Raw genomic sequence first — 24,951 nt, 5'->3', positions numbered from 1 at the left:
ATCCAGTTTGAACTGGAAGTTCACAGTTCACATATTGTTGAATCCTGGCTTGGAGAATTTTGAGAATTAATTTACTAGTGTGTGACATGAGTGCTACTGTGTGGTAGTTTGTGCATTCTTTGACATTATTTTTCTTTGAGATTGGAATGAAAATTGACCTTTTCCAGTCTTATGGTCACTGCTGATTTTCCAATTTGCTTGCATATTGAGTGTGCACTTTCACAGCATCATCCTGTAGGATCTGAAATAGCTCAAATGGAATTCCATCACCTCCACTAACTTTGTTTATTGTGATACTTCCTAAGGCCCACTTGACTTCACATTGCAAGATGTCTGGCTCTAGGAGAGTGATCGTATCACTGTGATATTGGAAGTGGTCAAGGAGGAGATGGTAAGAGTGAATCTCAACACTGAAGAATCTTTGAACTAAAATAGACTGGAATGAGGAATTTCACTCATATGCCCCCCAATGTGCTAGCAAAGTAACACTCAAAATGCGCCAGGCCAGGCTTCAACTGTACGGGAACCATGAACTTTCAGATGTTCAAGCTGGATTTAGAAAAGGCAGAAGACTCAGAGATCAAATTGCCAACATCTGCAGGATCATTGAAAAAGCAAGAGAGTTCCAGAAACATATCTACTTTTGTGTTATTAACTATGCCTAAGTCTTTGACTGTGGGGATCACAAAAAACTGTGGAAAATTCTTAAAGAGATGAGAATGCCAGACCACCTGACCTGCCTCTTGAGATATCTGTATGTAGATCAAGAAGCAACAGTTAGAACTGAACTTGGAAAGATAGACTGGTTCCAAATCAGGAAAGGAGTACATCAAGGCTGTTTTTTATCACCCTGCTTATTTAATTTATATGCAGAGTACATCATGAGAAACTTTGGACTGGAGGAAGCGCAAGCTGGAATCAAGACTGCCAGAAGAAAGATCAATAACCTCAGATATGCAGATGACACCACTCTTATGGCAGAAAGTGAAGTAGAACTAAAGAGCCTCTTGATGAAAGTGAAAGAGGAGAATCAAAAAGTTGGCTTAAAGCTCAGCATTCAGAAAACTAAGATCATGGCATCTGGTCCCATCACTTAATGGCAAATATATGGGGAAACAATGCAAATGGTGAGAGACTTAATTTGGGGGGGCTCCAAAATCACTGTAGATGGTGATTTCAGCCATAAAATTAAAAGACGCTTGCATATTAAAAAGCAGAGACATTTCTTTACCAACAAAGATCCATCTAGTCAAAGCTGTGATTTTTCCAGTAGTAGTGTATGGATGTGTGATTTAAACTATAATGAAAGCTGAGTGCCAAAAAATTGATGCTTTTAAACTGTGGTGTTGGCGAAGACTCTTGAGAGTCCCTTGGACACAAGGTAGATTCAACCAGTCCATTCAAAAGGAAATCAGTCCTGAATATTCATTGGAAGGACTAATGCTGAAACTAAAGCTCTAATACTTTGGCTACCTGATGAGAAGAACTGATTCATTAGATAGACCCTGATGCTGGGAAAAATTGAAGGTGGGAGGAGAAGGGGATGGCAGATGATGACTTGGTTGGATGGCATCCCCGTCACAATGGACATGACTTTGAGTAGTATCTGGGAGTTGGCAATGGACAAGGAAGCCTGGTATCCTACAGTCCATGGAGTCTCAAAGAGTCAGACATGTCTCAGTGACTGAACTGAACTGAGCTGTTGCACCCCAATGTTCATAGCAGTCTGGGCTGAGACATATAAACAACCAAGATTGCCAATCTTGGTTAAGATGTGACATGTATATATATATATATATATATATACACACACACACAATTAAATAGTACTCAGAAAAATAATGAGATACTGCCTGTTGTAGCCATGTGAATGGACTCAGAATATTATATTTAGTGAAAAATCAGACAAAGAGCACTGTATGATATCACATATTTAAAATCTAAATTACAATACAAATGAATGTATATGCAAAACAGAAACAGAGCCACAGTTATAGAAAGCAAACTTGGGTTTACCAAATGGGAGAGTAATAAGTGGAGGGTCATCTAGGTGTATGGGATTAAGAAATACAATCTGAAGTAAGTGAAGTGAAGTGAAGTCGCTCAGTCGTGTCCGACTCTTTGCGACCCCATGGAGCCTACCAGGCTCCTCCCTCCATGGGATTCTCCAGGCAAGAGTACTGGAGTGGGTTGCCATTTCCTTCTCCAGGGACTTCCCAACCCAGGGATCAAACCCGGGTCTCCCGCGTTCCAGGCAGATGCTTTAACTTCTGAGCCACCAGGGAAGCCCCAAGAAATACACTCTACTATACATAAAATAGATCAGCAATAAGGATAAACTTATAGTACAGAGAATTAAATCCATTATCTTGAAATAACTTAAAATGGAGTGTAATCTGCAATAATACTGAGTCACTATGCTGTATATCTGAAACTAATATTTAAATCAACTGTAATTCAATAAAAAAGAAATACATATTATTTAATTGTAAGTTGTTTTTCTCACTCCTCTATATTGGAGTTAAGGCTGTATACTGATTATATTAAAGCTTACATGTGTTGCTATGTGATGGTATCTTAAGAATTTTATTCCAAGATGATAGAGGTAGTGTTAGAACTGTTATTAAAGGTAACATTGGATGTTACTAAACTGTATGTCATTTCTTTCATCACGGTGCAATGACTCTAACAGAGTGTGCTGCTGTTTACTTGCTGGGTCATGTCAGACTCTTCCTCTGTCCAGGGGATTCCCCCAAGCAAGAATACTGGAGTGTGTTGCCATTTCCTTCCCCAGGGGATCTTCCTCACCTGGTGATTGAAACTGCATTGGCAGGCAGGTTCTTTACCACTGAGCCACCTTTGACAGAATTTAGAACAGCGTTAAAAGATCTTGAAATCTTTCACTCTCATTTGTAGTTTATGAAACATTCAAAAGCCAAAAACAAAAACAAACAAACAAGAAAACACAAGAAAATCTTATTTGCTTGGAAAAGAAACTATTTCTTATGATTGAATTGAGTAACACTAACAGTACATGGAAGTATTAGCTTAATTTAAAGATCTTAAACTCAAGACCTACAAATTAATTCCTATTCTCTGTAAATTTTTATTTGGCCAACAATCATAGTTCAAAAATGTTGTAAATTGAATGACTAGTTGAATACATACTTTAAGATGTACTAACCCAGCTGGCATATACCAAAGTAGTAAAACAGCACGTTATCTGTTGTAACTTATAAAATATTGACTCCCACTGGCGGGGGTTTGGGGGGAGAAAGTAAGGGATGTCTGAAGGGGTGGTCAGTTGCCAGAATTTAGATATTAGGAGACTATAATGTGAAGCATCCTGATTTCAGGCAGAGCATGAAAAAAATGGAAAATCTAGCTACACTGGATCTGTATTCCTCTGTGGCAACAATAATCTGGGCCTGAGAAGAAGCTTCCTCTTATAGACAGGCTGCAACTCTTCAGGGCATCTCAGTTCTTTATTGGCTTTCTCATTGGTTTTGATTCATTGATTTATATTATCCAACAAAACCTTATGTTTGTGACCTCTGGTTTAACTGGATATAAAACTACTCATATGAAGAAAAGTAAAATATCAAAGCAATCAGAAATGTGTAGGGTGCTATAAAGTATCAGGTCATATTTTATTATAAGGTTATATGTTAATTATGAAAATAAATAACACATAATGAAAGGCATGGTAGGGTGGTGAACAAAAGAAACAGAATTTACAGCCAGGGTCTTATAGTCTGTTTTACACTTTTCTTGTGGATGTCTATATGTAAATCACATTTCCTTTTTGAACTTTCTTTTCTAATCTTTGAGCATGACAGTAAAACCTGACATGTTTTTATACGGTTTCTGTTTACATCTCTTTGCATCAATGTTTTTAATATTGTTTTGATGACCCCTTCCCAGCACCACCCCACTCCAATATTCTTGCCAGGAGAATCCCATGGAGAGGACAGAGGCGCCTGGTGGACTATAGTCCATGGGGTCGCAAAGAGTCAGACGTGACTGAGCATCTGAGCATTCCCACTGTCTGCTTCTGTTGCAGAAAATTCAAGTAACCCTTGGACTACTGAAATCTATTTTGCCTACAAATAGTGAGGAGACAGTTATCCGGAAAATTATATTCCCCTTGAAGATGCCTAGTCATTGTCGGAGGCAGTAGACATAAGGAAGTTCAGATACCTTACCTCATTCAGTAGAGTTCTGAAGCATAATTCCTGCTCTGAAATGCCTGTGCAGATGAGATTAAGGCTACCTTTTGATCAGCTGCTTTCATTTCCTTGAAAATTTTCCTTATTTTACCTTTTGTATACAAAATCTTGTCTCAGGGTCTGATACTGGGGAAGCCCAACTAAAACACCTACTAACCAACCTCATAGGACTAGTGTGAGATATAATGTGATGCATGAAATGGAACTTTAAAATAATATTATAGAATGCTTTTTTAAAAAATTGCTTAAAAAAAATTCTGGTTGAGTTTTCAAAGCAAAATGACAATATTTCCCATGCCCAAAACTTAAAGAATTATTTACTAGGAAACATTATTAGAACAATCTATCCATATATTTTACATAACGAGAAAACCAGAAACCCAGTGGAATTCAAGAAGTGGCATTTTGATAACAGCTGCATTGCTTGAATAACCAGTTTGTTTGACCCTATGACACAACTGAGCAACTAAGCACACACACACACACACACAGAGAAATGATGAGAAATAATATAACGTTATACTTTTCTTTTTGCTCTAATATTTAACTCAAATTTTGGATTCTTTTTTAGAGTGAAACAGGATCTTCATTCTTTGCAAAGTTATTTCTGAGCTACAAAAATTCTCTGTCAATGTTTTGCCCTGTATTACCGTGCTTTTCTCTGTAGTCTCTCATTTAATCTTGGCTGCCATGATCACAGAAAATGCGAGGACATTTGTTTTTTGCATCTGTAGTGGAAACTTTGGCAGCACACAGCAACATACATTCTGTTATTTTGATCATGTATTCTATATACCCAATATTAATCTTGTTATGAAAATCTTGCTATTGCCCTATTGCAATCACTGTGTTTCATTACAATATTTAACTATCCTCAAAGTTAGAATCTACACTTTCATTAACAAAATCTGAGAACCAAATGTTCAGTTCTGCAGTAGGTGTGAATTTAAGCAGGCTGAAAAGAGACACACTAAGTCTAAACTAAACATTTGCAATTGTTCTGTTAATTTGATTGTTATGATGGTCAATCAGCATGTATTTAATGATTCAGAAACAAACAAAAAACAAGGCACATATTAAATGACTTTAAAAAATCCATTAAATTAGTTACTTTTTTTAGAAACAAAATTTCAACATAAAAGATCAATTTGGTAAGTTTCCCCATCCTCCATCTTATACAACAGGAAACAGTTTGGAAAGAAGAAAATATGGCCATCACGTTTAATTTTTTTTTGCATTAGTTCTATAAAGTGATTGACTTAAATAAAAATATTTATTTTTAATGATTGTAGTCTCAAATTTGTTGTACTTATGTATAAAGACACTCCCAATTAGCCATCATTTGGAATACAAACATATATATCATAACAATTATTTATAGGAAAGATAATGTATACAACAGTTTGGGAGTCATATAGTAGATAACATGGGCACTTAACAAAATTTGAAAATTTATGGCAGAAACTATAACATTTATGTTCAATTTAAAGTTCACCATAAACTGAAACATAATTTTATTATAAAAAAAGCAATTTTTGTTCTTTTCAGTAGCTATGGCAGTTTTAAATAATAATTCTATCTTTTTAGCTTTAGGTTAGAATATATGTAGAAATTTTAATTACATAAGATGCATATATATATATATATATATATAAGTATTTATTCCCTCAGAAAAAAACAAAATATACAATAAGCTGCATATATTAAGAGATATGCCTCCTTCCCTCCGATGAAGGATGTAGTTCTATGGTGAGGTACAATCTATAAGCAGAGAAGATAAATACAGTGCAATAACTGTTTTGGTTTATATTACGCTGTAGGAATACATACAAGGGTAACTAATTCAGAGTAGGGAACTCAGAGAAGTCTTTTCAGAGCATGTGCAAAAGTCATCTACATGAAGATTTTATGTGAGAGGTTTTAAGGAAGCATGTGGGAAAGTCCACGTTAGAGGAGGGGGTGGAAAGAAATGGAAGGAAAGAGAGGATGAAAGATAAAGTGAATATTGTAGAAATGGTAAGAAAACTCAATAGTACATGAGATTGTGTAAAGGAAGGAAGTAAATATGGGGTGGTTCTGAGAGAGAAATTACACTGGAAAGGAAAGCAGGAACCTAGGCAGATTTATCAGGTCAAGAGTTGTTCTTCATCTTAAATGAGGAAAATGAGGAGCCTTTCAAAGTCTTTCAGCAAGACAGTTTAAGGCTATGTTACTCTTGAGAGTCCCTTGGACTGCAAGGAGATCCAACCAGCCCATTCTGAAGGAGATTAACCCTGGGATTTCTTTGGAAGGAATGATGCTAAAGCTGAAACTCCAGTACTTTGGCCACCTCATGTGAAGAGTTAACTCATTGGAAAAGACTTGATGCTGGGAGGGATTGGGGGCAGGAGGAGAAGGGGGCGACAGAGGATGAGATGGCTGGATGGCATCACTGACTCGACGGACTTGAGTCTGAGTGAACTCCAGGAGTTGGTGATGGACAGGGAGGCCTGGCGTGCTGCAATTCATGGGGTCCCAAAGAGTTGGACACGACTGAGTGACTGAACTGAACTGATACATATTAAAGAGTTCACAAGCTCACTCTGTTTATAATGAGGGAGAATGGATGAGAATTGGGAGGCAGACAAGATGGGAAGTAAAAGAAACAGTTTGAAGGCTTTTGTCATCAACTATGAGAGTAACAATTTCATGTATACCAAAGGAATGGCAGTGTGAACAGATGAGTTTGAGATATAGGTAAGAGGAAGATCCAGTGATGTCCTGACTATAAATGGTGATGATGAGCAAAGGAGGATACATCAAAAAGATAGCAAGGTTTCTGACTGGGCAATCAGAAAGCAGAGAGCATTTCTATTAGAAGCAGACATAAAAATGTCAGGTATAGATTAAGGGTCAAACTTTTAAGTAAATTATTTAATCAGAAAGGTTTTGATTTTTAGCTTTTTCATGTTAGCAATATATCTTCCTCTTAAGTATACTTAATTTCAGATTGGTCTATTGCCTTGATAGCAGAATGTAGTCTGTGTTCAAGTCTTGGAATGAACTCTTGTAAACTACCTAACCTAGGGTAAATTACTAAACTCTGAGATAACATTTTAAAAAATCTGCTTGCTTTTAAGAATACTGTCAAACTTGCTGAGCTGTTTTGAAAAATCAGCAAGATAATATATTTAAAGTCCCAGACAAGTAAACAAGCAAGGGTTAGTTCTCAACTCTTAACCCTAATTTATGTTGATGTTCTTAATATTTCAAGTCTCCCCAAAGATGTGGATGCCCTTCTTTTTTTATATGATAAAAGGGACTTTGAAGATGTAATCAATGTTAAGGACTCAGAAGTGGAAATATTATCCTGGATTATTTAGGTCGATCCAATGTAATCACACAAATCTTTAAAAGCAAGGAACCTTTTCTTACTGCATTGAAAGAGAAAGGGGAGAGACAGATGTCATGATAAAGAAAAATCAGAGAGTTGAGATACAACCTTGCTGGCTTTGGAAATGGAGGAAGGGGGTCACGAGCTAAGGAATGCAGATGAACTGTAGAAGCTGGATAAGCCATAACATAGAGCCTTCAGAAAGAAACGTAACACTGCTACTGCCAACACTCTGATTTTAGCCTCGTGATACTAAACTTTCAGCCTGCAGAATTGTGAGATAATAAATGTGTGTTTTTTAAAAGACACTAGGTTAATAGTAATTTTTTATACCAACAGTAGAAACTTTGTATATACTGTCTTTATTAATATTAGTATAAATAACAAAGTTTACATAAATAAAAATGAATGGTAAATTTTTAAAACTGGGGACAAGGAGATATTTAGAAATAGCAGGATAAGAAGCCAGATATTCATATACCCTGTTTTTCAGATGGGTATGTGCTGCCCAACTTCTGACCTCAAATGCTCTTCACTCACTTGGGCATGTCAATGGGGACTTGCCCACTTGGCTGTTGAATCTCCTACTCTTCTGTTTTACAGGTATGTCCCTGGCCAAATGCCTCAGCAGAGGGTGAGGAGGTGTCATGAGGTTGTGAGATATTTCCTCTACGTGATCTTAGACCAGAAAATAGTAGCCTCAGCATATGTTTTCATATACGTATGCAAAAGAAACAACCCGCCTTTCTACTTGAGCACAGGGCTGGAGAGAAATGAGTGGCAGTGAAATAGCTTGAAAGGAAGGGGAAGGTGAGCTGGGTGTAGAACTCTGACTATGTGCTTCTTGTCCTGTACTATCAGGACCAACTTTACACTGCAAGTGTTCTCTTGACACTTTCCACCCCTTCCCATATAGATAAACCTCAAAGACATTTATGATGCTTTTTTGAAGAATGGTATGAAGGGCCATTACTCAGTTGAGTGCTGTAATGTTATAGAAGCTCAAAAATAATCATAGAAAAAGTAAATTTATAGATTACATATATTTTAATTTTAAAAAGAGACCTTGTTTTAATGTTATTCTCTAGTATTACACTTTGTGAGTCTCACATTTTCGAAGGATAACTTTTCCCCAAGATTATTATCAGTTTGATCATTTTTATTATTTTAGAGCTTTAGTAAAAGTACAATATTTTGATGATAGGAGAAAATACTACTTTCCAGAGCCAGGACTCTGGGTAACAATTGGCAATATCCGATTTTCCCTTTTCCATCAGCAGTCCCTAGGGTTTCAGGTGAACAGAGCACCTCACAATATAGATTGATCCACTGCTTAGAAGTCCTTTGAAGTCACATTAGGATTCTGGTTTCTAGTGCCTTGGAACATTATCTATTATATCCTGGAAAATTCTCATAGTGTTATTTTCATGTTCCTTTAAAGGGTCCTATTTTGGGATTTTTCTTCTGTTGCAGGTTGATGATAACTAAGGTTATTATTAATGTTGTACTCACACATGACCAGATCTGTACTCATATTCACTGAATTGGCCAATTATTTTTAAAAAGTTGTATCTAGTAAATGCTTCCTCACAAAATTAAACTCTTTCCTTCCCTAACTTATCTCAGTTACTTGACTGTCATTAGAAAAAGACTTGTTTAGAGATTTACTTTTAAAATTTTTGCTTAATTGAATGATGGTGGATAACATCTTTAAGAAATGTAAGAGCTAGAAGGAAATAGATCACCTTCAGGTATAGCCTCATACTTTTATAGAAAATAGACGGTAGCTAAGATGGTAGACAACTTTTCTAAATACATAGATTTAGTTGACAACAGACATAAGAAGAGAGCAGAACTTGCCTTAAATTCAGAATTCAGTTTGGGCTTTCACAGATTTCAGTAGTGGTGTGTTTGAGTGATTTGTGGGGAGAAAAACACATATATTGTACTATGTAATCAACTTTAAGAATTGCATTCCATATTTTTGTTGTCTTATTTCTCTCTCCCTGTTTTTAGCAACTAGACAGATCCTGGATGTTTTGAGTAGTGATTAAATGTTTGAACTCCTTAAATAATCAGTTGGATTTGATTTTAAATTAAAAATAGATTTCCAGATATCATCTTTTTAAGACAACAAATTTTAAAAAGTTATTATTTTATAATTAACCATATAAAAAGATAATATTTATTTTGTAAACTCCATTTTGTATAACAGTGAGCAATAGATGTCACTGTTTTGCCAGAAAAAAATAGCTACAGAATTATTTCATCTGATTATTTTTCTTCATAAACAATCCTTGTGCTGAATAGATAAGTTACAAGGTTTTGGTAGAAAAATCTCAAACAGTAGCGGCATCTTTTAAATATTAATGTCTGGTAGTGTTTTCTCTTAAAAAAAAACACATTGATATACTAATCCATTACTTTCTGAATCATTTTGCATATAACTAATTTAAAGATTATTATTTTATACCTTTATATTAATATTTTGACAGTTAGGTGTTATTACAGGAGAATTAGAATAAGTTTATTTGAGGAGTATGGGCTCAGGTCAGAGAAAGAAATCTCTCAGAGTACCACTAATTGTATTTTAAGGCCATGTAATGTCTAATAGCTACCTCGATTGACAGTGAATCTATACAAAATGGAAATTAGGGATAGAGAAGCCAAGAAAGAAGAGGTATTGAAAGTAATGTAGTTGGATCCAGCTGTGAAGGATGGCAAAGTGGTGGACTGTGTTACAAATTTTATGGATGGAGTCAAGGCCACATTCAAATTTATATTAATTTTGCCTAAATAAATCAGAAGTTTTCAAGAAACTAAGGTGAAGTTGCTAAGAAGATTGCAACAGGAAGATGACTTGGAAAAAAACAATAGGGAGTGTTCAGAAATTATTTAATGATAGTGTATTTTTTTTTCTTCTTATACTTGAGACATATTGTGGAAGAAAATTAGGTTAAGGCAAAGAAAACTGTTAAAATTTAACCTCTATTTCCTTAAGTTTTCCATTGATTATAACATATTCTGGCAAATCCTAGGAAGAGTGTGCCTGATGCAAAAAAAAAAAAAAAAGGAAGAATTCAAAGTTTGGTGAATGAGCAACAGCCAGTCTCTGAATCTAACAAGATAATTGCATTTGTAAAGTGGTTTAGGATTTATGAAGCACTTTCACACTAATTTTCCAGGCTGTTCTGTGACTCAACCCATTACAAAATGGCTTCTCAACCAACTATTTCACTTAAGCTGATCTCTCAAATATTATTAATGACCCACAAATTGTTAAAAACCACAGACCTGCTCTTAAGTCTTTATTCTATTCAACCACTGCTTTCTTCCCCCCCACCCCACATAGCAAAGTGCTCTCTCCCCTTTAATTTCTCTCTTCCACTTTTTTCTGTACCACTTCCCCCACCTCCCCGGTTTTTCTACTACTTTTCTGACCTCCTCTTACTTTCTTTCTCTGACAATTTTCCACTGTTCTGTTACTTAAATATTTATGTCATCAGATTTCTGCCTCTGATCCTTGTCTCTCTGAATGATTTTCTGAATGGTTATTTTGGTGGGAAACATTAAAGCTACTTTCTGTATAATTCACTTTTCAACAAATAATCATTTCCACTGTGTACTGGGTGCTGTTTCAAGTTTTGGGCACACAGGAATCACTGTTATCTCCTGTGGGAGTGTTATTGTCTCTTCCCCCAGGACTTTAGTCTTTTAGTTCATCAGTCAGGAAAAGGGCATGTGTGGGAATATACTGAGTAATAGATGGGTGCATATATACCTTCTCCTTCGAGGCCCTTATGCTTCAAATCCATTGTATTGTGCTCTTGGTCCCTACCCTAGCAGCTAGGAAATTATATGATCTCACCTTTGAGGTCATTAACACAAAAGTTGAGGGGAAAAGAAATGGGTCAAAATACTAATGCTGAGTATTAGTTATACCTTTGTAACTGACAATAAAGATTATGGTCTTGCAATAAAAGGATTTTAGAAGTGCAAGAGGATAAGTTTTAGTTTTTCTAGACAACAGATATACGGGATTCATGGCATAAAGTAAATTCTCTAACAACAGAGTTTTTTTCTGCCTGCCTGCCCAAATAAAATCCCATCACATCCTATTGAATGTGAGGAAACTAGAGACAGCCAAGCATAATCTATGTTCTCTTCCCTTTAAGCCATTTCCTAAAGGGTAGTGGTCAAACTCTACAAGGATTTAAAGAGCCAAGGAGCAAAGTAGCCTATGTTCAGCTTGCTGGTTGGGTTCCTAGATTCTGACGACTCCTCAAGTATAGAAAAATATGCATGTGACCAAGTGATGGCTGAATTGAAACCTATGGAGCCTCAGGGCAGGTCTCTGGTAGGTGGCAGCTAAGACCCAAGCATTTTCTTGTAGAGGCGACACTGGCAGAGAGGTGACAGTGGAGGCCAAAGGGCCTGGGGGAGCCCTGTGGCTAAGACGAATTAGTAACCTAGCAGGTGTGCCATGGAGTTTCTTGCTAGATGTCAGGGTGTCAGGTTGGATTCTCCTTCCTGGGCTCCTTCTGGGCTCAGAAATTCACATTTGGAGAGCTGGAATCACTGATGGTTATGTCGTCCTCGTTTATTGATGTGGCAGTAAATGCTCCATTTCTTACTCATTCAAGACTTAGGGATGGATCAATTAGTGAAGTGTTCCTCTACACTTTTGGCTAAATTAATCAACTTCTATATCCTCATAGCAATTTTTATATAGGATAGCACATTTTTAATATATATCTCTTAGTTGTGCAAGGCTTTGTCTCTCATTTAAATAAGTTCCTTAAAAGCAGGGATGCTTATATGCCCATTTTTCTATCTTTATCATCTAGTACATGGAAGATTACCAATAAAATTTTATTTTATTGAAATTCTTTATGCTGATTCTCCAAAATCACTCTGTATGAATACTGTTTTTGTTGTTGTTGTTGTTATTATTGTTTGTTTGTTTGGTTTGGTTTGGTTTTTATAGCAGATTTGAAAGTAATGAAGAATGCAGTCTGTCAAATTACTTGTTTGAAGTCACATAGCTACAAAGTGGCAAAGCTTTAAACAAAGACAAAATGTCTGACTCTAAATCTGCATTTTCACTCAGCTCATTCGGTTCCAACCTTGGCATTTAGAACTGTGGTCAGTAGTTGTATAAGATCCACAATTTAGTTTTTCTCACGTGGCCCAGACCAGCCTTCTCTTTCTTGTCCTCACAAACCTCATGACAAACCTAAACCTCAGATGCTGTATTAAACTGGTTCTGTGTTTTAATTTTTGTTTTAAAATTTATTATTTCAGGGTAAAACCCTCCGTAATTATTACTTTGATGACTTCTCCCATTTTCTCCTCCTGATTATTCCATTCATTTCCTCAGTTGCCCTTTGCAGCCCTGTATTCTAGCTCTTACATGTTCAGGATGACCTCAAATACACAGGTACAGAAGGCTGCCAGAGTCTATCCCATTTTATGTTCAATTATGAACTTGGTTCAATATCTTCTATAAGCCATTGTTTTTTATAATTTCTGAGATTAGTTTTATTTAAGATTAGAAAGAAAGTGCCATAAATATAGAAAAAAATCAAATTTTAGATAAAATACGTGTTAAGATTTTCTATCAACAGTTTCTTTTCTGGAGAATAAAAAGAATTGCACAAAATATTCATAAATGACAGGTTTGCTTTGAGGATAATATTCAACACTTTGAATAGCAATTTTGACACTTATTTTAGTAAGCAACACATGCTTGAAACTATGTTTCTGTTATTAGAATGATATTTTAAATCAGTAATCAAATTGAAAAGGAAAAATAATTCTCATTTAACCAGCATGTAAATATTTATCCAGAACTATCATACTATTTCATTATGTAGATTGTTAAGAATAACCTTACCGAGAGGACCAACAGAATAATAGTATAAAAAACTTACTATCACATTAATGGTGCAAATGAGAATTTGAAATTTTAAAGCCCTAAGTTCGGTATTTCAAAAGCAGTTTTATTAAGTGTAAGTTCAGGCAGGAAGTCAAAATAAGTATGTCCACTACAAGAATGAAGACAAGCTACTTTAACTAATAGTAAAGCATAACTTGTAATTGATATGTCAACTTTTTTGTGTGTAAGTTTCCAAAGAACTGAAAGTATTTACCATTCTTTCTTTAGAAGCTTTGACATTTTCTGAAAAAATATTATTAAAGCATTAATTTACTTTGCAATCCTCTTTGTTAACTTCAAGTCATCTGTGTGAGCTGTCAGCAACTCTCTTTTAGTAGACCCCAATTAACTTACTTTCTGAGTTTTTTCATTTATATAATATCTTATTTTCTAACATTCATATTAAATGTTATGCTTTGTGTGTTTGAGACCATTTCAAGTACCAGGTATATTCTTAGGAAAAAAAAAAATAACACTAGTGGAAATATGAATGTGTAGTTGTTAAGGAAGAATGGCAACTCAACAGAAAAAATTAAGCTAAGACTGATTTGTTAGCAATTGCTTTTTTACTAAAAGAGAAATTTTTAAGTTTTACTCTGCAGATATAAGACTCCATGGGAAATATATATATAACCATACAGGTAAAACTGTGTCTGTATATGTATGTGCATTCACATACACACACACAAAAATTTGTGTACACTGTCTTTCCAGTGGAGGAGTTAAGTAAATCTACAGGTTTTGCTCTCAAAAACTTGGGCCACTTGTGCTCAACTCCCAAATCTGTAATAGATAAGCAAAAATAAGATACGAAGCCACTAGATGACTCAGTGGTAAAGCATCTGCTTGCCAATGCAGGAGGTGCAGGAGACACGGGTTCAATCTCGGGGTCCAGAAGATACCTTGGAGGAGGAAAAGGCAATCCCCTCCTGTACTCTTGTCTGGAGAATGCTATGGACAGAGGAGATTGGCAGTCTACAGTTCATAGGGTCACAAAGAGTTGAACATGACTGATACTGAGCAAACATATATATATTCATGGCCACCTCATGCGAAGAGTTGACTCATTGGAAAAGACTCTGATGCTGGGAGGAATTGGGGGCAGGAGGAGAAGGGGACGACAGAGGATGAGATGGATGGATGGTATCACGGACTCGATGGACATGAGTCTGAGTGAACTCCGGGAGATGGTGATGGACAGGGAGGCCTGGCGTGCTGCAATTCATGGGGTCGCAAAGAGTCAGACACGACTGAGCGACTGAACTGAACTGAACTGATATATATATACATATACATATACATATACATATACATATACATATACATATATATATATGACAAATGATACATTCAAAATTATCCTGTAGCCTTTGTAACCACTTCCCTACTTAGTTACTTATGTTGATATGCTGCCCTTCTTTACTTGCTAAACTTAACATAGAATAAAACTCTTTTTAGTTTGGTTGAGATTGATTAGAATTTATTGTAAGAAATGTTATTGAAATGTAGTTTTTTTCTACAATATCATGTAAAATATGCATAAATAATGTTACATATATTTATATATGTATAAACAAATTATCAAGCTACATTATTAAGGGTGCAACAAAGTTAAAATTACCAAATACAATAGTTTAGGAAGGGGTAAAACAACAGAGGCATCATTTTGCTGACAAAGGTCCATATAGTAAAAGCTATGGTTTTCCCAATAGTTGTGTATGCATGTGAGAATTGGACCATAAAGAAGGATGAGCATTGAAGAACTGATGCTTTCAAACAGTGTGGTGCTGGAGAAGACTCTTGAGAGTCCCTTGAATAGTAAGGAGATCAAACTAGTCAGTCCTAAAGGAAATCCACCCTGATTATTCATTGGCAGTAGCCATTGGCAGGACTGATGATGAAACAGAAGCTCCAGAACTTTGGCCACCTAATGTTAAGAGCTGACTCACTGGAAAAGACCCTGATGCTGAGATTGAAGGCAGGAGGAGAAGAGGGTGACAGAAGATGAGAGAGTTGCATGGCATCATCAACTCAATGGACATGAGTTTCAGCAAACTCTGGGAGATACTGAAGGATGCGGAAGCCTGGTGTGCGGCAGTCCATGGGGTCACCAAGAGTAGAGCATGACTGAGCTACTGAACAAAAACAACAAGAAACCAAAGGAAGTCAGGACATAAAGGATCAGAGATCTATAGAGATGGAATACAGATTAGCATTGTCTAGGGATAGGAAGCAGGAGGTAGCTCAGAGGTAAAAGAATTCACCTGACAATGCAGGAGATACTGGAGAGGTGGGTTCCTGGGTTGATCACTTGGTCAGGAAGATTCCCTGGATGTGGAAATGGCAACTCACTCCAGTAATCATGCCTGGAAAATCTCAGGGACAGAGGGGCCTGAAGGGTTACAGTCCATGGAATCTCGAAGAGTCAGACATGACTGAGCATGCACACATTCCACTGCACAAATAACCAGTGAGCATAGGTAAAGATGTTCCGCACTAGTCATTAGGAGAAAAAGAAATTGAGATACTTTTGCACACACATCAGAAAGTGTAAAATTAGAGTTTTAAAGCTAATAATACTAAATGTAGGCAAACACAAAATGCTGGTGGTTGTCTAAAATTAAAACACGTCCTTTGGAAAACTCCTTGGCTGAACTGAACTGAACTACCTTATTATGTTGATTATACATATATTATGGATCCAAGAATTCCTTTCCTAAGCCTCTTAACATATAAATGTGCACCAAAGGACACATATAATAATGCTCATACATCACTATTAATTGCTTAAAGCAGAATAACCTAAGTTTGCTCAAGAGTAAATTTTATAAAATATGAGCTATTTATGCAATGGAACACTATAGAACAATGTAAAAATGACAAGCCACAGATGATTTTGATTAAGAAATAAAATAAAACAGAGATGCAAGAGTACCTAGTATATGATCCTACCCGTATTCAAAACGTACAGTTTTTCTCTAAAGAGGGAAACATCTATAACGATTTTGGTCCCAATATGCCTTACCTTTGCTTAGAAAATGAGTGAAACGATCCAGGAACAAGAGATCTGGAACACTGGTTATGTTCTCTATCTGGTTAAGTGTGGTGGTCATTTAGGAATATTCACTTTGTAAACATTTGTGGAATTGTATAGTTAAGATTTGCGTACTTCACTGTGTTATACTTCTTTAAAAATTAAATACACACAAAAATAATATAATTGGTATTAGAATGTTGAAACTCCTAGCAGACTATTAACTTTTATCTGTGGTAGAGAGCAAGGGGAGATGTGAGTGTCATAACAGAATAAAGACAGTAACAATAATAAGAAATGAGAGTCTTTGGCATAAAAAAATAGGAGAGCAGAAGGAAAATAATGTCACCCTCTAATCTTTTGAAATAGGTGAGATAATTACCCAGGTTCATATAGAAAGAACTAGCTCAATATAGCTAAATTACTTGCCTAAAATCACAGATATCTGTATTATTGAACTGGGATTAGACTCTTAAAACCAGTTCTAGGCTCCTATTCTTAACTGGGATAAGATTCTTAACCCCCATCTTTTTCACTAACTACAAAAATACTGATTAAAAACATCTCATTTTGAAGGGAAGGCTAGCATTTGCTAAGGGATGATAGAGTTCCAAAGTTCTGTTTGGTTTAATGATAATAATATATGGCTTTACCTATGAAACCGTTCTCCTCAGAATGAGACTTTATCCCATGTGGCCAGACTCAAACTCAGCCAAAACCCACAGTAATGAAAATCAGGTTCTTGATGTCTCATTGCAGAATGAATTCAGTGAGAGACAAAGTGATAGATAAGAAGAGGATTTATTCAGAGAGACACACACTCCACAGATGGAGTGTGGGCCATCACAGAGGGCAAGTATGGTGGCCTTGAAATGTGGTGTGGTTAGTTTTAATGGGCTGGATAATTTCATAAGCTAATGAGTGGGAGGATTATTCCAACTATTTTGGGGCAGTGATGGAGATTTATAGGAATTGGGCCACCACCCACTTTTTGGTCTGTAGATGGTTCCTTGGAACTGTCACAGTATCTCTGGGTATGCCATTTATCTCATTGATTAAGGATCAAGGTCCAATGGAAGTTGACTTGTCTTCAGCCTGTTTGATTCTAATCTGTTTATATTGTGTTCTTGGAGTATATCATTCTTTCAAAAGTTGTGCCCTGCCCCCTCCCCTCCTGTTTCAGCAAAGGGAAAAAATATCTAATGGCCATATTGATTAACCACCAAGGACTATGTTTCCAATGATCCTGATGATACCAGGATGAAATCTGATGGCTTTTGCTAGGACATTACCATTCTACTAGTCTGTCACTGGGACTTTCCAGGAAAGAATACTGGAGTGGGTTGCCATTTCCTTCTCTGGGGGATCTTCCCCACCCAGGGATTGAACCCACATCTCTTGCCTTCTCCCCTGTAGGTGGATTCCTTACCTGCTGAGCCATTTGGGAAGCCCACTCTCTGGCAGAAGTGTTCATTTTCCTTTGTAACACCAAGGCCTCTGCAATTAGGCACATCTGCCAAAAGTAGTAAAGGAATTTGGGCACTAATTTTTTGTGTCTCTGGTTTCCCTACTCCACCATTCAATTTCTTTGCAAATAATTCCACTTCTTTTTTTCTTCAAAAAAGAGTTTGAAACTGCTGGACTTGCAGACGAAAGCTCTTTATTATAGCATTCCATAAGTGTTTGCTGAAGGTAAGTGTGCATTAGATTATTTATTACATTTATATTTGCATATAAAATTAGCTGCTTCTTCTTTCTTTTTGCGAAAGAATGGACTTTGTGATCCTTGAATCAGGAAAATATTCTCCTTATACAATTAAACTAGGGCATTGATATTTACCACATTCTTACTACATTCCCTATGCAGTCTTAATGGGAAACGCCCCACTTCAGGACAGAACTTTTCTATTTTTCTTGTTCAATACCTTAACATCTTAACTTGATGGGACAAGCTTTTTATAAGAATCACGTAAGCACAAAATTTGATAAGGAGAGTGAGAAGAAAAAAAAAAAAGAAAACAAAACATTAAGACACTATAGTTAGTAATGCAATGCTTTTGCAATACAACACTTCATTTTATCACTCTCAGAAAGCACTTTGTGATTTCACTCAAAGATTAAAAATAAAATCGTCTCAATTCTAGGCTCTCATACAAAGCCTCAAAGAAAATCTCTCCCTTCTCCACTTCCATCTCCCTAGTATATCTAGAGTTTAGAAACCATATGAATCTACACACCAGTGTAGCAGAAAAAGACTCGTGCATATGCATTATTGCTGCTGTTGCTGCTGCTAAGTCGCTTCAGTCGTGTCCAACTCTGTGCGACCCCATAGACGGCAGCCCACCAGGCTCCCTCGTCCCTGAGATTCTCCAGGCAAGAACACTGGAGTGGGTTGCCATTTCCTTCTCCAATGCATGAAAGTGAAAAGTGAAAGGGAAGTTGCTCAGTTGTGTCTGACTCTAAGCGACCCCATGGACTGCAGTCCACCAGGCTCCTCCATCCATGGGATTTTCCAGGTAAGAGTACTGGAATGGGTTGCTGTTGCCTTCTCCTTCTCAATCCCAGTACTACTGATATTTTCAATAGGATAATTATGTTATATTTGATTTGTTATATATTTGACTTTATATATATTATTTGATAATAATTTCAACAGGATAATTATTTGAAGGCTATTCTGTATATTGTAGGATGTTTAACAGCATCTCTGGCCGCCTACTAGTATCATTCTACATTCTAGTATTCTAGTGATATTATAGTACCACCACTCTTCTCATACCCAATTCTGACAAATAAAAATGCTTCCAGACATTGCCAATTGTCTCTAGGGAGTAAAATGGTTCCAGGTCACAAATCACTGTCCTACAGAATAATAATAAATTACAGAAATACAGAAGAAAAAAAAAGAGGACATTTCTCACAGCCATATTTAAAGAGGTTTTAAACCTTCCAGGAGGATCTTTCTATCCGGATCATTTAGACAATTTTCCTTTATAAGAAACTTAGAAACTGCAGCACTGTATTCATCATTTCAGATCTGATCTCTCACCATTGACTTCACCATGCCTGCTCTCCTTTTGAAGGTCAGCTTGTAATAATTTCAGTTTCCTTTGAATCTCAGTCAGAGTATCTATTTTCTTCTCCAAAATGGACAATAACTGGGCAATGCAAAAGTCAACATCACAGTTTACCACATCAGATGTCTCCTGGATTTTATTATCTGGCAATTGGCTTGCTTCCTTCCAAGAAATTGTCGTATCCACTAATGGAGAGGATAGCGCTTTAATTTCTTCAGTCTCTTCCTCCTCCTCACTCTGTAGGCAAGGTATTCTAATAAATTCATCCCCCTGAAGGGACAGTTCTGAATTTCTAATGTGATTTTCCAACACTCTTGGCATTTCACGTTCAGCAGGATAAAGACAACGATGGCGAGGCCTTAAATTTAGAGTTATTTCTTTTACTCTATTTGCATATCTTAAAGTGTTGAGGGTATTTTCACAAGAGGCCATCCCTGGAGAGATAGTAGCAATCATGCAAGTGGACGAGTTTTGGCCTATAAAGGAGTCCCGGAGCACCTGTGTGAGCTTGCTGGCTCTGAATGGGGTATGAGACTTGTTCTGACCCAAAGCTCGGATGCATTCTTTGAGTGCCAGGAGACTTTTATTAATCTCTGCTCCTTCCAGCTGTCTTTTCCGGTTGGCCTTGGCAGTATCTGCTCCTCTCTCATTCCCAGCTAAGTCAACAAGGGAAAACTTGCCATGCAGTTTCCCTCGAGACTTTAAAATGATCTGGAACACTGCGTGGCTCCTGGAAGAGTGGGCATTGACTGATGTCTGTCCTGAAGTCCGGCAACTGTTCCCTAGTTCCACGAGGTTCAGCATGTCCTCCACACAGCACACCTCCTGCTCCTGCAGCCCGACTACCTGGATCTGTTGATTGCCATCCTCAAGGACTTGCAGCTTCTTCTTCCAGTTCAACAAGTCATACACCTTTCCCCCATAAATCTCAAAAAACGTCCCATAGACTTTGAGGTCCAGCTTTTCATAAGCGGAAGTTTTCAGTAAGAGGAAAACATCCTGCACCACCATGGCATAAATGCCTTTAGAACAATCTTGGTCCCTTCCCGAAAAGCCTCCGCCCATAGTGTGCGTCTTCCCGCTGCCTGTCTGTCCATAGGCAAAGCACGTGGCCATGCCATGCCGGAAGATGGACTCAACCAACGGCTGGGCAGTAAACTGATACACCAACTCGTTGGAGGCGGTGTCGTCGAAGGCGTGGTCGAAGCAAAAGGTCTGGTTCTCTAGGTAGCGAGTGAGGTCCACCTTCTGCTTGGACTCGTGCACCATGACCACGTTGTCCGAGGGGATGGTGACAATATCTAGGTCCTCCCGCGTGGCCTCCTGCCGGTTGAGAGGCCGCTTCCTCACACAGACGCAGATGCGGCGGCCGTCCCGCGGCTCGGGGCCGAAACTCTGGCCCCCGCGCAGGCGCCGGCGGCACTCCTCGATCAGGCGCCGGATCTCGTAGTGGGCGTTTCCGGTGTCGGCGTCTCGGGCGCGCTGGGTGCGAATCTCGCGCTGCAGCCGTCGGCGCCTCTCGCGCTGCTTCTGCAGTTTTTCAATTTCTCGTAGGCAGGCAGATTTCCGCTGCGTCATCAGGCAAGGGCTGCTGGGAACTCTCACGGCCAGGCTGTCCCCCGAGGGCGTTTCGTTTCTCTGGGGGAGCTTCCCAGCCCACCGCGCGGCTGTGCGCTGGTCCCCGATAAAAGAAGGGGGCGCCAGAGACACAGAGCGCGAAGCCCTGCCCTGCGCAGGCCCAGCCAAGGCCAGAGCTGGATTCAACAGGAATATGGTCTCTAGAGCAACTTTTTTGCCTTTTTTGACTCCTTTTTCGGCCCACTCTACCGTTACCCAAGCGTTGTCCCGTTTGACCTCTGTGACCACTGCGAGATGGATTCTCCCGTCGGTGCGCTGGATCGCCACGCTGATGCCCGCTTGGAGGTGTCCGAAGTGCGGCTTCACAGGCGTCAAGGACGAGAGGCGCGGGGTGACAGGGAGGAATAACTGGTTGGCCATAGCGCGTGATGGCGGTGTCAGGGCTCGCCCCCGGCCTTGGGGTTGGAGCAGCAGGACCGGAGCCCAGATCTGTCTGAAGCTCGCAGAGTACTGAGTGCGCGCCTGCTTTGCACCTGCCTTTGTGAGCACTGGGCCTTGTCCTGGAGCCATTTGCGTCACAAAGGGATGTGGAGAAAAGGCAGCCGAGCCGGGGCATCTAGTGGAGAGTGCCGGGGCCGGGGTGGGGGGTGGGGTGGGATTGGGGGGGGAATCACGTCTTTCCTGATGCTAAGTGCTAGGTGCAGAAGCAGCTGGAATAGAGAAATTGCCCTCTGTCACTGAAAGAAAGTGAAGTCGCTCAGTCGTGTCCGACTCTTTGCGACCCCATGGACTGTAGCCTACCAGGCTCCTCCCTCCATGGGATTCTCCAGGCAAGAGTACTGGAGTGGGTTGCCATTTCTTTCTCCAGGGGATTTTCCCGACCCAGGGATAGAACCCTGGTCTCCCGCATTCCAGGCAGACACTTTAACCTCTGAGCCACCAGGGAAGCCCTCTGTCACTGAGACTATAGCAATAAGAATTGGGAGTGGGGTGTGTATTCCACGGACATTTGTGCCTAAGGTTCAAAAATATCAATTTTCTCCTGCAGTCGACCTGCAATCTCAAAGCTAACTGCTTTGAGTTTGAGATCCAGTGAATATTACCTTAAACTTCACAACCTTCCAGTGAACAGTGGGAACAAGGAAGGTAGAGCTGCTTGTAAACTACAGGCTTCAAGGAGAGGATCCCAGACAGATTTCCTCAGACTTGGCATCTTTCTTCTGTCCTTCCCCTGCTTCACAACTGAACAATCACAACTTAAAGTTCCTTTTTAATGAGATTTCTCATTACAAAATCAAAATGAGTTGACTGGAATGGGTTCTCGTGGTAATTTGCTAATATGAAACTTCCTTTGGTGCAGCATCTGGGTTTACAAATGTAAGATGTTTATCACATTCTAAGTGATTCTGACAGCTATAAAGTGAGTTGTACTCATTACAGTCACCACTATTTTTTAGATTATTTCAGTGATTAACTTTCCAAACTCCTTCAGTAATTACACTTCTGGCCTCATTATCCATAATTTGGAAAGGAGTGGTGTTTGGTGGAAAGAGATAATTCATCTTATACCCGCTTCTTACCCTACAGAGTATGTATTTCCTTCAGGAGTTGTGGGTGGGCCGAGGGGGGGCTTGTGGAATGGGAAATGGGAAGGCAGCTAAAATGCTCAGAAGCAGTATATTCTGGCAAGGTTCCAATTTTTTTCCACAAAAAACAACAAAAATTTACATCAACTGCCAGAAAGGCCAAGAGGATTAAGGTGACACTTTGTGTTGAACTTTCTTTTCCCCCAAGTGCCACATTGCCTTTGGGGCCCTGCTTCAGGGGGTAATTGCATGGAAAGTTCCATAGTAGCATGAAGTGTCCTTACAACTCTCCCTGGGACCTAGTAACGTATGGAAATAAGTTATTATAAACTGATTTTGTTTTTAAGTGGAAATGTTTTGAAAAGAAGTTGCAGGGCAGTGGTATTGGATAAGTTGGGTAATTATCTCCCTTCAGGGAGACAGTGAATGTCAATGGAAGGATGGGAGAGAGGGCTTTACCTGGTTATGATTTTATGATTATTAGTTTTATTTGCCAAATTATCAATATATAAAGTTATGTTTAAATATTTTTTTTTTAGTGTAAAGAGCTTTAGTGAAATGTTTTAATCTCTTTTAAATTATTATTTTTGGAAATATTACTGCTTTAGAGTGCTTAATAGTTTTTGCTTTTTTTTTTAAATCTTTGCCTTTGAAAAAGCTAGGCCTCTCTCACAATTAGGAAATCTAGAGCTTCTATCAGTTAGCTCTATTTTTACAACTAAACCAATAGCTTTGCAGATGGCTAGGTCTGTGGGGAGGTGCACAAATCAGAGACTAAAGTTTATTTTGCTGTCAAGCATACCCATAAAGTTCTTTTTAGCTATTTCAGGGCTTTTTCCCCTCAGCTCTCTTCTCTCTTAAATAGTTTCCTTAGGTATCTCATTTGTTACCACATTTAAAAATTTTTTTTTAAGTTGGAGATTCATATATATATATATATATATATATAGAGAGAGAGAGAGAGAGAGAGAATATATATATATATATATATATATATATATATAGAGAGAGAGAGAGAGAGAGAGAGAGAGAGAGAGAGAGAGAGTAGAATGGAGAGAGACACAGCTTTTAGGTGTTTTTAATTGCCCTTTGTCACTTTAGCATCGAACCACTAACAGAAGCGTGAAATAAACCTTTGACTTCTTCCTCTTCTTCAGCCCATCCTGATTTGAAGTTAGGTAGCCCTTGTCCAGTCTCTGGAAGTCTTCCGTAACTGTGGCATCTTTTAGTTTCCCAGCCAATTATTGTATCTTCTTATTTCCGTGGGCAATTTCATCCAGTGAGGAACTCAGCCTATTTCTCACATTGCCCCTAGAGTTAATTTAATTACTTGCTTACAGATGTTTTAGTAGCTCTCTATCGTCTTAATCAATACAATACACATTCCAGAAGAGGGAACATCATGCGCTATGCCATCTTGTATTACTTTTTCATCCTCAAACTTTCCCACTGTCCACAGGTTGTGTAAAGTTGAGCAATACTGAAGTTCTCGTTCTTCAAGCATGACATTTTCTTTCAAATTACTGATGTCTGGTCCAGTGATTCTCAGTATTATAGTACATGAAACTCACCTACAGAGCTTGTTAGAACACAGATTGTTGGGCCCCACCCTAGAGGTTCTGATTCAGTGAGTCTGAAGTATGAAACTGAGAATTTGAATATCTGACAAGTTCCCAGGTGAAGCTGTTGCTACCCAGGCCTGGGACACACACTTTGAGAAGTACTTTTTCTGTCCTCTGACTAAAATAGCCTCTCTATACCTCCTTGTTTCTTCGAAATCTCCAGTCAAACACACACACACACACACACACACACACACACACACACACGCACACATGAAATGCTTACCATATTCTATTTCCTATGTCAAAGGAACCTTATTCTCAAGGAACTTATTGTTCTATGTAGTAGCTAAGAAGCCCATGCCTTAACAAACAACTGATATAACAATGACTTCATTTGGAATCCCCTTTATTCAAAAGCCGTAAGTATAGAGGTATAGGGAGAAGGCAATGGCAACCCACTCCAGTACTCTTGCCTGGGAAATCCCATGGACAGAGGAACCTGGTAGGTTGCAGTCCACGGGGTCGTGAAGTGTTGGACATGACTGAGTGACTTCACTTTCACTTTTCACTT

General features: G+C 38.4%; 1 protein-coding gene across 1 annotated transcript; it reads right to left on the bottom strand.

Moving 5' to 3' along the window:
* Positions 1-15,082: 15,082 nt before the first annotated feature.
* On the bottom strand, positions 15,083-21,649 carry KIF2B (kinesin family member 2B). Its single transcript, XM_004012380.6, has one exon. It carries the CDS (start codon positions 21,647-21,649, stop codon positions 19,601-19,603), a length of 2,049 nt encoding a protein of 682 aa, XP_004012429.5. The 3' UTR covers positions 15,083-19,600.
* Between the last annotated feature and the right edge of the window lie 3,302 nt (positions 21,650-24,951).

Source organism: Ovis aries, chromosome 11 (assembly GCF_016772045.2).
Source record: "Ovis aries strain OAR_USU_Benz2616 breed Rambouillet chromosome 11, ARS-UI_Ramb_v3.0, whole genome shotgun sequence".
NCBI classification, from domain to species: domain Eukaryota; kingdom Metazoa; phylum Chordata; class Mammalia; order Artiodactyla; family Bovidae; genus Ovis; species Ovis aries.
This window is presented reverse-complemented; position numbering and strand designations above follow the sequence as displayed.

Excerpts from the sequence above, each read along its gene's own strand:
- KIF2B (XM_004012380.6), bottom strand. The coding sequence starts at position 21,649 with ATGGCCAACCAGTTATTCCTCCCTGTCACCCCGCGCCTCTCGTCCTTG.